Source organism: Sarcophilus harrisii, chromosome 5 (genome assembly GCF_902635505.1).
Source record: "Sarcophilus harrisii chromosome 5, mSarHar1.11, whole genome shotgun sequence".
Lineage (NCBI taxonomy): Eukaryota > Metazoa > Chordata > Mammalia > Dasyuromorphia > Dasyuridae > Sarcophilus > Sarcophilus harrisii.
In genome coordinates, this window is record NC_045430.1 from 163,644,925 (window position 1) to 163,659,939 (window position 15,015).

Consider the following 15,015-nt stretch of genomic DNA (forward strand, 5'->3'; position numbering starts at 1 on the left):
TTACATTAAAGTTCTCAGGCAAGTTGTGTTCCCACACTTAGAAAAACACTTCCAAGGAGAAAAACAGTCAATTGCCTGTAGTTCTGGCTGTGAGTCGGTTGCCAGGATTATAACCATAGTCCCCAAATGGCAAGGATGTTTATCTTCAGAAGGATAGAAGAGCTTATTGGTTAGTGTTTACTTTGGGACTCAGTGATGAATAAACTAGACCAACAAAGAAAGAGGAACAAAAAAGAACATAGGGTTCTAGAAAAGGGAGGGAATAACAAAGAAAATAGATAATTATAAAATAAACATCGGTAAAGTTAAACCAGTATGTCTGATGGGTTACATCCTTTTATCACTCAGTGGAGGTGATTTTACTACTCCCTAGCCAGTAAAAGAGATAGAACTCATTTCCCTTCTTTCTAACTTAACCATTACAACAGATATTTAAACCTAGTTCTCTGCCAAATTCTCTATTGAAAGAGCTTATAATAACACCCAGTAGTGCAATTCAGACCGACCAACATACTGTTCTATGTAGCAGTTTTTAAAAAATGCCAGCCAATAAACTCGAAGTACTTTTTGTAGCTTAATCTTTAAGATATTGTCTATTTCCCTTCTTCCTTATTTTCTTGAGTTTCAAATATATTTTTAGAGCTGTCATCTCCAGTTAAAAAACAGTTCTGAAAGATGAAATAGTACAGGATGTAGCCAATTTACAGGATGGTTAATCACCTTACCTTCCTCTCCAGTTGAGCCATTCTCCTTGTTCCAGTAACAATACATTTCGTGTCTTTTGTCTGTGGCTAAATGCCCAGATAACATCAAGAATAAAAATCAAACAAAAAAGAATGGCAAGAAGCACTGACATTGCTTTCCCCAAATAAATAGGTACTGGGGTTGCTTTCCCCAAATAAATAGGTACTGGGGTTGTAAATCACTTTCTTTTCTAAGTCTCAAGATTACCAGGATTTTCTTCTTTTCTGAGAGGCTAAATGATATTTACTTTTATAATTTGTGAGATCCAAATTATGCAAGTGAAGTTTTACTTTACCTCCTTACTATGCAAATCTGTAGTGACTGTTAGAAACCTTTTTTCTAATTGTTGTCCATGACTCTATCCGTGATTTTATTTATTCACTTTAATATCACAGTTATTAGGTTTTCTGGATTTATAGTTTCAGATGGTGATCATTTTGGTTTTGTGTAAATCAGAGGATTAGCATTATTTATACAACCCATGTTCCTTGTCAGTAATGCTTAGTTCATTTATAATAAACAAGAATTATTTTTAGTATCATCTAGACCTTACAGTTAAGGACTCAATGCATTTAAGAAACCACAATAAAATTTCTAAACTTGCTAATCATTGGATATACCTGTGACAAATCATAATTTCAGAAAACTGCAAACTTGGCACAAGAAAATGATTCTATTGTCTGGATTTTTCACTGTTACGTACATTATCTTATAAATAGCAACCTTCTTAGTAGACTTCTTAATCTCCACAAATTTAAAGTGGGGACTCATTAGTTTTCCCTCTAAATCCTCTTCTTTCCCTACTACCTTCCCTGTTATTGTAGAGTCTATAAGAATTGGACGCAACTGAAAAACAACTGAACAAAAATTTAACCTGTACATAGCTTGCTTTGTATCTAAATATTGTTTGTTTGTTGTTTCCCTCATTATCTTTTGCTTCTTTTTTATATTTCTAGCACTTAGCACAGTACCTGGCACATAGTAGCAGCTTAATGAATATTTATTGATAGATTGATTTAGACTACACATAAAAGAAATTACTCCTATCTAGTGAAGGAAGTGTAATAATGAGAAAGTAGCTCCTTACATTTGTGTAATGCTTTATAGTCTACAAAGAATTTCAATATATTTTATTGTTTTTTATTCTTTCAAAAAATGAGAGGAAGACAGTATAAGGACTTTTATTTTTAGTTTTTAGAAATGAGAAAAATACAGAAAAATTGAGTAAATTGCTCATACTCATACAATTAATTGATAGTCAAGACTAGAACTCTGAATGAGTCTTCTGAACCCTAATAGCAAAAACTATTAGACTGTGAGTCAGCTTCTATTTCTACTGTAGTTTTAGCTACATCCTTTATTGATTATATGACCATGAGCAAGTAACTTAAATTCTCTGAGCTTAGTTTCCTTATATATAAATGTAGATAATAATACTTGCCTCACCAGGCAGTTATGGATAACAAATGAAATAATCTATGTGATAGTACTATGAAAACAGTAAGATATTTTTGTATGTATGTATGCGTGTATATATGTATGTATATTGCTCTCTGATCCCATATGGTTAATGGAGATTCTTTTTTAGGTGTAGCTTAGACTAAATGGCTTTTCTACCTCTAAGATTCTTGGAGTTCTGTATTGAAAATTATGAGTTTATATCAATGTTTTGAAACTTTTGAATTCTGGTAATTATGTATTTTATTGATTTCTGCCCATAGAAGTTTTTCAGGTGGAAGAGGAATTTTATGGGAAGTACTTATTTGTTTTTTAACCTCTTTTCCAATAAGCATCATAATACAAATCTCAGATATTATCATTGTAATGTTAATCTACTTTCCTATTACTGGGTGGCTCCCTGAATTCAATCAATCTGAAGGAAACACAGTCCCAATTTTTGTTTTATATTATAGTACCACAGTTAACTCTTTTTTTAATAGAATAATCATGTGGTTGCTAGATGATTCGGTAGATAATGCACTGGACTTGAAATCAGGAAATCTAAACTTTCTGAGTTTGGATATGGCCTCATACACTTATTTAGTTAGTCGTGTGACCCTGGACAAGTCACTTAACTCAGTTGCCTCAGTTTCCCAGTCAAATGATCTGGAGAAGGAAATGGCAAACTACTCCAGTATCTTTGCCAAGAAAATCCCAAATGAGGTCATGGGTAACTGAACTATCACAATAAAAGGTGTTAAACTATTTAACTTTCAAATATTTCTCTAAGCTAATCAATGTCAATATTCCTTCTAGCAAAAAGGTTGCAACCCATTAATGACAACCTGCATATGTTGTTCAACTGTTAATCATATATTTCCATAAATTTACCCAGGAGAACACCCAATGTGCTTGGATACTCCCTCCTTTTCTGTAACATCAGTGGTTAACTAATGAAGCACTCAAGCTGTCTATATTCTTATCTTTACTCCATAACCAGCTAATTCTTTTGGTCACACATTTCTTTGATAACCACCTTTACGTCAGTTTTTCATTATAGTTCTTTAGTTGTTTTATGCTGGTTCTTGTTCTACCCACCATACTCTTCTCTGTAGCCTACAGAGCAATAATCATTTTAATAATTTGGAATCTATAGTATTCCATAATTTGCAACCATAAAAATACCAGGATAAATTGGGCTACAGAATGTCTTGGAAGTGGTATTGGAATCATTCATGAGTTTGGCTTAACTACCCACACAAGAAAAAACACATGGATAAAAAATGGCTCTTGTCTAGGTTATGATATGAAGTTAGTTAGATAGACAATTTATAGAGTTCATCCTTCAGTATAGGTAGAGATATAGAAATCTATGTAGAGAGTTATAGGTTAATCCATCGCTAGAGAAATAGATTAGAGAAATGTTTCTAGAGAAATATAATACAGATTATATATATTTATAATTATATATACATATCTAAATGAATATGGCTATATATACACACATATTTCTACATTTGTATATCCATATCTTGAATAAACAGTGCATTAATGATCTATAGATTGGTGTAGCCAACATTATGTTATTCAGAGACCAGGGATGTTTGAAAAATTTTACCATCTAAGGTAAATTTTCAATTTAGACCCTGTACAAGATCTCCTTCATAATAGTGGTTAACTGATTTAATAAACCCAGTCTCTGTTTTATGTATTTGGTATTAATGATCACAGGATAATTAAACAAGATAACTTTTTGTTAAATCTTATATTGGATTTTGAATAAATTTGATATGAAGATGGAAGTCAACATGTTGAAAGACAGCTGGATTTTCCTCTCGAAGATAATTGTGATATATTATGGGGTCTCTAATATTGCTTTGTAAATATAAATAATTAAATTATTAGGTAGGAAACTACTCCTCTAGTCTTAATTCTGGGACTTTGCATTTGGTCTCTTAAATTCTTGTCAGTCTCTTAGTCCATAATATTTGAGTTGATATCTACACTTATAATATTCAAGTATTAATGAATCTAAAATTCTATGAAGACACCTACAAATTCATATAGAAAAGCCACAAGTTTACATTTGAAAAATGATTTAGTAAATTTATACTGTTTTGTAACTAAGAAAAATGAAGACTAGGTTTTAACTTCCTTCAAATCTCCTCCACAAAATATAGACAAACCAAAATGGAGGTTTTCCAGTGTCATTCAGTGAATTCAAAAGACACTATACTTCTCTGTCACCCATCCAGAAAACTCTATCTTGTCTGATTTATCAGGATTGACTGAGAACTTTTTCAAATTTGTCACAAATTTACTAGACAAGTAATTCCCCATGTGCTTTAACTCTGTCTACACAAAGTGACCTGGGAATTTCTATTCACTTGTTTCAGTATTGAGTAGCCATGCATAAATAAAAGACATTAACCTTTAGGTGTGTTAATCTGGCCATGGTTGGGAATGCTTCCATGCTGTTATTTTGAATTTATTATCCATTCTTTATAGGTAGTTAACATTCTAAGAAAAATGTAAAGGCCATAGAAGCACAGTAGTTTCACATAAACTAAGTCAGACTGAAGAAAGACAAATCTGGTAATTGACCTTTATCTTAGGTTTTAATAAGTGAAAATGTTAGATTTTTCAAGTGGATTAGAGTAACCAAATTTCAAATGTCAAATAATTATAAAATTCAGTTATATATTTTAAATGGATCTATGTTTGGGGAGTTCAGAATTTGAGTGGTCATAACTGGAAAATTTTAAATTTTTAAAGAGTTAAGCTATATGAATAAAAACATTTCTTTTCTCTTAATTTAGATTTTAGAAGCAATTTTTTAATAAATTAAGAGATTGCATTTTAGCCAAAGAATTTATAAAATCTTTCCCCCACCAAAAATTAAAACCTAAAGAAAACCTAACTTATAAATTTCAGAAATATATGTAATTTTGCTTTACAATTCTACTATCTAGTAGTTAGTGGTTAACTATAATTTCTAGTGTACATAGTCAGAACTTTACAAAATAATCTATGTCCTCAGCAGATTCTCACACCTGTGTTAATGTATAATATTATTATGTAGTATTAATATCAATGTATATAACTAATCTAATTATAATAGTTAATTGTGAAAGAACAAACATATGGGTTGTACTTTGGGTCCAGAAGGAGGAGAAGAAAAAAATTGGAGAAAGATGGCAGGGATCTGCCATGTAAATGGTGTGTTTACCCTGATATCACAAAGCAGTTGGAAATTAAATCATCTAGGAATAGATGCATTTGAATTATATCTGTACTGCTGTGCCAAAGGAAAAGTACCATGATTATAATCCAAAACCCTGGTTAAACTTTGTCAGAATTGTTCAGATCCTAGGTTATCTTAACAGTTATGATTTTATAGAATAAACATTGTGCATAAATGTCCATTTCTGGTATTTACTAAACTATTGAAGGTGCAGAAATCCCCCTTGAGCTCAATCCTCATTAAAGTCAGCAAGAATTATTCCTATTGTCATGAAGATGCTGCAATTTTAGGGATTCCTGGAACTTTTTATAAATTTTCCTATAGTCAAGCCATTAATTGATTTGGTGCCAACTTCTGAATAATTTAATTTGCTCCAGTACTTTACTAGGACTTATAGGTTATGAATATAGACTAAAGTGTGTTCAGTTATCTGTGATAAAAATGTCCAGTAGTATCACTTGATGATTTCAAGCCCCTTATATAGTAGATTTATTCTCTATCCTTCATAATGGAACATTTTCAGCATCATTTGTTATTTAGGAACTCCTTTTGTACATAATCGCAGTATGTGATACAACATGGTACATAATGAGGATTCAGAAGTTGCAGGAAGGTCTTATTAATTTCCTCTAAAGCCAAGCTCTTTTGAAATAAATGAAAAATTCGCCATAGTCACATGCATAGAATGACATTTACTGCCTTTAGAGATAGTTCTAAATCAGGGGTTTTCAATCTCGGAACCATGAACTTAAAAAAATTAATAATTGCATTTCAATATCATTGGTTTTCTTCTTAATTCTATATATTTTATTTTATGCACTTAAAAACATTTTAGAATTCTAAGAAGGGGTCTAATAAGTTTCATCTGAATATATAATACATACAAAAAAATTCAAAATCTATTTTCTAATGGGGAAAAAAGGACATAAAAACTTTAGATATAGACCTAAAAGGAAAAGGGGGAAAGTTATAAATATGTTTTGAGAATTGCAGTCTCTTGAACTTTTTAGGTATTTCTTACTCATTCCCTAAGTCTGTGCTTTCTATAAAGTAAGAGTTCAATAAATGCGTATTAAATTGAGTAAAGAATCTATATTTATTGATTTCAACAAGATAAATTTCTGAGAGATTTATTAACTTGCTCTTTATTTTAAAAGTGAAATCATGCAAAATTTCTCTTTCCATTCAATTTAGAAAGAAGTTATGTCTTTGATGTTCTTGGCACCATGTTAGTGCTAAGAATGCAAAGATAAAACATAAAAATTTCTTCTCTCAAGGAACTGAGGTTCTACTGAAAACATACTGTAGCAAGATAACTCTGTTAATATGTGTGTGCATATATGTATGTATACATGCATATACAGTTTTGAGGGAGGAGGATGAAATATGAAAACTAGGTATCAGGAATGGTTGTATTTAGAAAGTGACATTTATTCTAAATCTCGAAGGAAGCTAGTGATTCCAAGAGGGAAAAGGGAGAAGGGAGAACATGCCAGATATGTGTTACAGCTTATGCAAGGCACAGTGATGAGAGAGAAACGATTATGTATGGGGAATGGTCACCAGGCCAGTCTGGCAGGAATATAGAGTGTGTAAAAGAGTTATGTGGAATCTGTTTGGAAGCACTGAAATGGAGACAAATTGTGAAGGAATTCATATACCAGAAAAGTTTATATTTGACCACATAAAAGGGAATGGCCTTCAAGGCCTGTACTTTAGAAATCTCAGTTTGGGAACTGTATGTAAAATATATTGTGGAAAGTGGAGATTAGAGTTGGGGAGAACAATCAGGAGACTTGCAATGATCCAAGTGATCCGTAATGAAGACTTGAACTAGTAGGGTAGTAGCTATATGATGGGATAACAGAGACATATTTGAGAGATGTCTATAAGATGGAATGGATATTGTGAGTAAAGGACAATGAAGATTCAGAATAATCTAATGTTGAGAATCTTGGTGAATGAAAGAATAGAGTACCTTCAATAGAAATGGAGAAGCTAGAAAATGAGTTAGTTTTGAAGTGAAATAATTTCTCTTTTGGACACAATATTGAAGTGCCTATGATAAATCCAAAAAAGAATGTCCCACAGGCAGTGGTGATAAAACAAAAGAACCACCACAAACAATAAATTAGAGATCAAGAGAGAGATGAGAACTAAATATTAAAATTTGAGAGTTATTTAAGAGAGTTGATAATTGAACCTATAGAAGCTGATAATAATAATAATAAAATAACCAATATCTCTTGGGAGTAGAGCAAAAGTTAAAGGTGGAACATAGATGTTGATCCATCAAAAGAGACTGAGAAGAAAGAACTGTGTAGGTTGGAAAAGAACCAAGAGAGAGTCATGTTCCATAAAATCTAGACAAGAATTTGTAAACAACAGTTGTGGTCACTCTTAGTCAAATGCTGCACAGAGATCACTTTATCTGCATCTCCCATATGTGTCTATTGTTATCCAACCACTTGGTTACCATACCACTAGTTCAGGACTTCATTATCTCTCATTTAGATCATTGCAAATCTCCTAGTTAGTCTCTCTGATTCTAATCTCCACCTTCTCTAATCCATTTTTAAACACCGAGAAAAGACCATTGTATTTAGCATCTGAGAAATGACTTTGGAGAAAGCAGTTTCCATTGAATTGAATGTGGAGGATAGTTAGAACTTATTTCTTTTTTTTTCTACTTTCAATAGTATTTTATTTTTCCAAATACATTTTTATTATAACTTTTTATTGACAGCACATATGCATGGGTAATTTTTTACAACATTATCTCTTGTACTCACTTCTGTTCCGATTTTTCCCTTCCCTCCCTCCACCACCTCCTCTGGATGGCAGGCAGTCTTATACATGTTAAATGTTATAGGATAACCTAGATACAATATATGTGTGCAGAACCGAACAGTTCTCTTGTTGCATAGGAAGAATTGGATTCAGTAGGTAAAAATAACCTGGGAAGAAAAAGAAAAATGCAAAAAGTTTATACTCATAGAAATTATTATTTCAAGGGGCTAATAAATAAAGTAAGAATGTGGAGACTATTAAGCTTTATGTTTAGTGGGTGAGTACCAGGATAATTATTACTTCTTCTTTTAAAATCTATTTATTTTAAACAAATACAAAATAGGGAAAGACAAGAAAACATTTTCATGAGCTCAGAAGAACATGAGAGATTCAGAATATAAAGCAATAATATTTTCATTTCAAGAAAGCCTATATAGTAAATAATGCACATTGTATTCAGTTGTCCATCTTTGCTTTCTTGTAGGTTTTCATTTGTTCTCTGCTATGTACTTTTTACTTTATTCTTCTCCCCCCATTTTCTTTCTTCTTACTCCTCAGCCCAGAAGGCTATAATTAAGTGCAGCTATCTGTATCTATATAAACACATATGCATACATGTACATACATATACATACATACATATACCTATAGATGTCTATAATCATATACACATAAATATTTACATGCATATATGTAATATTGCACTTTGCTTGTCTGTCCTCTGTTTCTCTGAAAGTGGATATAATCTGTCACAAATCCAAGTCTTTCCATATTTTTCTAACTCTAGCAATTCATCATTTTCTACACCACAGCAGTATTACAGCCTTATATTGTCCAGTTATTTTAAATATTCTAAAACAATATTGGTTAATGTGGCTGAATATAGTATAGTTTCCCTATTTTTCTTTTGATTAAATCTATTTTAGCTTAAAATTTTTCTGAGATCATGATTACTACCCCAGCTTTTTTTTTTTTTTTTTACATAATAAATTCTACTCCTGCTCTTTATGGTATGTTTGTGTGTATCCCTTATTTTCTATCCCTTTTGATTACTCTGCTTTACTTCCCTGTACTACCTTGCCCTCCTATTACTTAACCTATGGATCCCTCCCTTATTCTCACCCCACTACCATTTCTCCTTGATCTCTTATTTCTATTTGAATTTATAAGACTTAACAACTTTCCAAGTATATATGTTGCTCCCTCTTTATCGCATTCCCATTAATCTACATTTTTGTCCCATTACTGTTAATCTATACACTGTTCTAAACTCCCCTTATCCTATTCTCTTACTCTCTTATTTCTTTATAAATTTAAAAGACTTTATTCCCCTCTAAATGCACATGTTGTTTCTTTTTAAACCAGATTTGATGTGAATAGGATTTCCTCTAAAAATTCTTCCCTTATCTTCTTCTTCATCCTTATTCCCCTTACCCTCATTTCTTTCTGGATTTAGAAGACTTTTGCATACATACATACACAATATATATGCACATATTACAATGTATATATACACAATATATATGTACACATATATATGTAATATACATATATAATACATATATGTATATTATATATATTACATATCTTTTTTGAGTTCTTCTATGAATTCTCTTTGGGCAGATGAACCCTGATCTTTATTCCCAAAGTAACTTTCTACAGTTGGATTCTTTATTCTTTGCCTGTTCAATTTGACTTATAGCAGCTTGTCATTGTAACCACCTCTAGTCCTGGGGTATGGGGAATGGTGTCTCAGATCCTTTTCACTTCTCCCCTCTGCCAACATTGTCCCTGCCCTACTGCTTCTGCAGTCACAGGGCATGTGCTTGTTCCTTCTCAGCCAGGACCAACCTTTGGCAGCACAGCTGGGCCCAATGCCCCTTGGCAGTAAAGTTTCCCTCAATCTTCCTCTCTTCAGGCTTCCGATTCCCCACCTGTCCCAGAGGTGAACATTCCTGTGGCTGGGCCTGAGACTACCTCCCAACCCAGCTAGCCCCAGGGCTTGTAGCTTGCTGTTTCTTGCTGGAGGTGTTTATACTTCATAGGCCAACCCTGAATCCTGCTTCTTTTTTTCAGATCGTCTCTGATTGTCCTGCTCCAACTCTTGTTTGCTTTTGTTTGCTCTTCACCTTGAGGAGCTAATCTCTTGCTTGTGGTTGAGATCTGGAGAGCTTGAAATTTTCTGTCATCATTCCAAAATCTTCTCCTCATGCTTCTTTATTGAATAAAAACCCAGGTTATTACTGCAATTCTGTTTTTTTTTTTAATTTTTTGAATGCTGCTTTAGCCATTATGCCCATGCAATTAATAGGTATTCATTTTTCTTCTCATCTTGTGAAATCTCCATTTTATTTGTTTTTCAGTTTATAAAATGAGAATCATATCACTTGAACCCAATATAAGCTTTAATATTCAAACACTAAAATAGATCCTTGATTTCTTCAGTTTTGAGATTCCTTCCAACAGTATTAATTGCACCTCACCCACACCTGTCCATCTTGTGTCTCTCTTGTCCCTATTGCCCCATACATTCTCTATCAGGAGAGATAGTCTCCTCTATCTATCCAGGAGTCTGCCCAACATGCCAAATAGTTTCTTCATTTTCTCAGCATCACAAGTGTACCAGTGGAACACTCTGGCTGCCCACCTGCCACATGACTAACCCATCTTCTTTCTTTATTACACAATTCCTTCACGACATTTTTCTATTCCTATTCTTCTTTGGAGTTTCAGGTTGCATCCTACCATGCACCATGAGCCTCTCAATTGCTCTCTAAGCAGTGGGGTTCTATATCTTGCTACTACCATATAGAAACATTAGTATTGAAAAGTAGGCCTTTTTTAAAAAAAATTTTTAATGGCTTTTTATTTACAAGTTATATGCATGGATAATTTTACAGCATTGACAATTGCCAAACCTTTTGTTCCAATTTTTCCCCTCCTTCCTCCCACCCCCTCCACAGGATGATCAATACATGTTAAATATGTTAAAGTATAAATTAAATACAAAATAAGCATACATGTCCAAACTGTTATTTTGCTGAACAAAAAGAATTGGACTCTGAAATAGTGTACAATTAGCCTGTGAAGGAAATCAAAAATGCAGGCAGACAAAAATATAGGGATTGGGAATTCTATGTAATGATTCATAGTCATCTCCCAGAGTTCTTTTGCTGGGTGTAGTTGGTTCAGTTCATTACTGCTCAAATGGAACTGATTTGGTTAATCTCATTGCTGAAGATGGCCATGTCCATCAGAATTGGTCATCATATAGTATTGTTGTTGAAGTATATAATGATCTCCTGGCCCTGCTCATTTCACTCAGCATCAGTTCATGTAAGTCTCTCCAGGCCTTTCTGACATCATCCTGTTGGTCATTTTTTACTGAACAATAATATTCCATAATATTCATATACCACAATTTATTCAGCCATTCTCCAATTGATGGGCATCCACTCAGTTTCCAGTTTCTAGCCACTACAAAGAGGGCTGCCACAAACATTTTTGCACATACAGGTCCCTTTCCTTTCTTTATGATTTCTTTGGGATATAAGCCCAGTAGTAACACTGCTGGATCAAAGGGTATGCACAGTTTGAAAGTTTTTTGAGCATAGTTCCAAATTGCTCTCCAGAATGGCTGGATGTGTTCACAATTCCACCAACAATGTATTAGTGTCCCTGTTTTCCCACATCCCCTCCAACATTCTGCATTATCTTTTCCTGTCATTCTAGTCAGTCTGACAGGTGTGTAGTGGTATCTCAGAGTTGTCTTAATTTGCATTTCCCTGATTAATAATGATTTGGAGCATCTTTTCATATGACTAGAAATAGTTTCAATTTCTTCGTCTGAGAATTGTCTGTTCATATCCTTTGACCATTTATCAATTGGAGAATGGCTTGATTTCTTATAAATTAGAGTCAATTCTGTATACATTTTGGGGAAATGAGACCTTTATCAAAACCTTTGACTGCAAAAATGTTTTCCCAGTTTATTGCTTCCCTTCTAATCTTGTCTGCATTAGTTTTGTTTGTAAAAAAACTTTTCAATTTGATATAATCAAAATTTTCTATTTTGTGATCAATAGTGATCTCTAGTTCTTCTTTGGTCATAAATTCCTTCCTCTTCCACAGGTCAGAGGAAGGATAGTTTACCTTCTATCCTGTGTTCCTCTAATTTATTTATAATCTCATTCTTTATGCCTAGGTCATGAACCCATTTTGACCTTATTTTGGTGTACAGTGTTAAGTGTGGGTCAATGCCTAGTTTCTTAGGCCTTTATTTTTATGAGAAGCTTAGATCTCACTACAAGAGAAAAAGAGCTTTGTAATTTCCTGAAAACAATTCTGTTTCTTCTCCACTTTTTGAGGTCTAGCTCATTGTTTAGCTGAGACTTTAAAGGTTAAAAGTTTTCGATCAGAAGCCATATGAGGGCCCAGTTTAAGGCTCAATTTATTTATTTAATTGCTATCATGAATGCATGGTTACTGAATGCCTGTTGGTACAAGATACTATTTTCAGTGCTATAGGGCATAGATTAAAAACAAAACAAAACAAAAAACCCAAATCAAGCCCCACCAAAAAAAAACCCTCTCTCAAAAATCCATATAAAAGCCATGCTCTCTGGCTTCTTAGAATTAAAAGCTTGGTCAGATAAGATGATTTAATTGAAATTAAATAATGCATACTATTCACAAAGTCTCAAGCTATGAATCATCCATGTTTTCAAAATTCATTTAGAACACAGAGCCAAAAATAATTAACTATATGATAAGGGATCTTGTAATGCTTAATGAGATCTTGTTTTTAAAGGTCTTTTAGAGTGTCAAGTAAAATTGTAATACAGAACTGTTTTTCTTTCTGAGGAGTTAAATTGATAGTACACTTGAAGAATATTAAATAAACTTGTCATTCTATTTATAAATTCAGATGAATTTGTTTGATTATATAACCCATAAAAATAATCAAGTTGCATTCTAGAATCACACTGAAATTAATATTTATTTCTATCTTATTTTATTTTTCAGTTGGACTAGACCAATTTTGAGGAAAGGTTTCAGACATCGCTTGGAATTGTCAGATATATATCAAATTCCCTCCTGTAATTCTGCAGACTATCTCTCTGAAAAATTAGAAAGGTATGGTTATATGTATCTATTTTATGGTTTAAGAGTGCCACTTGTCCTGCTATTTTTAAAAGCATAAAATTGATTAGATGATTTTGTGGGAAATGTTCATTTGAATAGTAATATCTCACTTCAATTGATACAAGTACTATCTATTAGAAAGAATGAAACAAAATAATAAATTTTTATAGTTTCTAAAATTAAAAAAATGCTACTGGGACCCTTTAAACTTATAAATACTCAAAAGAGCCATGACTTCCTACTTATATGAAACTCATTTCATTAACAGATGAGACTAAAGATACCATTGAGATCCCTGAGGTATCTGGTGATTCAGCAACAATACATGATAGAATTGTTGATTCCAGCAGCTTTTTCTGATTCTGATTATATACTAGACCAGAGATGTGTCACCAGAATGTAATGGAAAATGCTTAACAAAATAGATAAAAATAAAATACATATGATGTTATTTTGTGGTTTTCTAAGTCAGTAGTTGCCTGCAGGGATGTTTCTATTTGAGTTTGACAATACTGATCTATTTTGACCATCCCACCTCTGCTGTTTATTAAAGCAGATCACAATCTTTCCAAACCTCATTTGATATAATTTATAACCTCTTTCCGCCATAAATCTTCCAAAGACCATCTACCTACTGCATTCATCCACTGCATCCCAGTCTTCCTGATTTGTCTCCTGCTATTGGACTTTGATGACTGAAACAGACAGTAAAGCTGTTGACTTTGTGCCTCATTTAAATCTAATTCACTTGCCAGTCAAGTCAGAACTGTATGATGTCATTGGTTCTCTTTGAAAGGAAGTGCAAACAACAACCTAATATACTATGTGTCTCCATTGTATTTAGCATCTTAAATTTACTAGCATGCCGTTTTAATATGTATCTTTTGTCTGCTATTCTTAGTTCATGACCTAATTTCTTTTTATTCTTATTTTTGCTTGATCAGGAGGAAGGATGTTTGCAGAGCTCTTTATAAACTTAACTTTATATCTATTCAAGTCCCACCCCTACCTCAATCTGTTTATGTAGAGCAACAGATGATTCTCAATGCAAGGATTAAATGAACTAGATGGTCACAGAATTCTCAAATTCTGTCCTGGATCCTCAGAGAAATCCTGGCCTTTTGACTTCCTCTTGCATTTCTAGGGTTTCCACTGATTAATAATTTGAACTTGCCCACAAGGTGTAAGAAATATGGACCCAGGTTGGGCCCAGAGTTCACTCCAGGCTCCAATTGTAGAGCCATTTCTTGGACTGGAGAACTCTGAGTTGCCCATAGATATCTTGCTCGACTTTGAATCTTCTTATGAGTGTTATGTCTTTATTATGCACAGAGTGACATGAATAGGTATGTCAAATTACAAAATGCAGAATGTCCTCTACTTTGTAACTATTTACAGATTTTAATGCATGCTTGACAATGTGAGACAATTGTATATATTGATATTCTTTAGAAATATATTACTACTTTAAAAAAAGATAGGGATGCAAGAAACTTTAAGCTTAACTGGGGACTATGAGAGTAATTGGAAAAGGAATATAAAAAAACACTTCAGTATTTTTTGCAAAGAAAACCTCAGAAGGAGTCATGAAGAATTGGATATAATGGAAAAATTATGGAAAAATAACAAGGACAACATTTTACAAGATAATA

The 15,015-nt window shown here is 33.0% G+C and overlaps 1 protein-coding gene across 1 annotated transcript in view; it reads left to right on the forward strand.

Moving 5' to 3' along the window:
* The window catches only part of CFTR (CF transmembrane conductance regulator), a 198,144-nt gene that overhangs the window by 27,147 nt on the left and 155,982 nt on the right, over window positions 1–15,015 (forward strand). Inside the window, exon 2 of the mRNA XM_031938868.1 lies at window positions 13,244–13,354. Coding sequence (XP_031794728.1) covers window positions 13,244–13,354 — 111 coding nt within the window. The remainder of the gene's footprint in view (window positions 1–13,243; window positions 13,355–15,015) is intronic.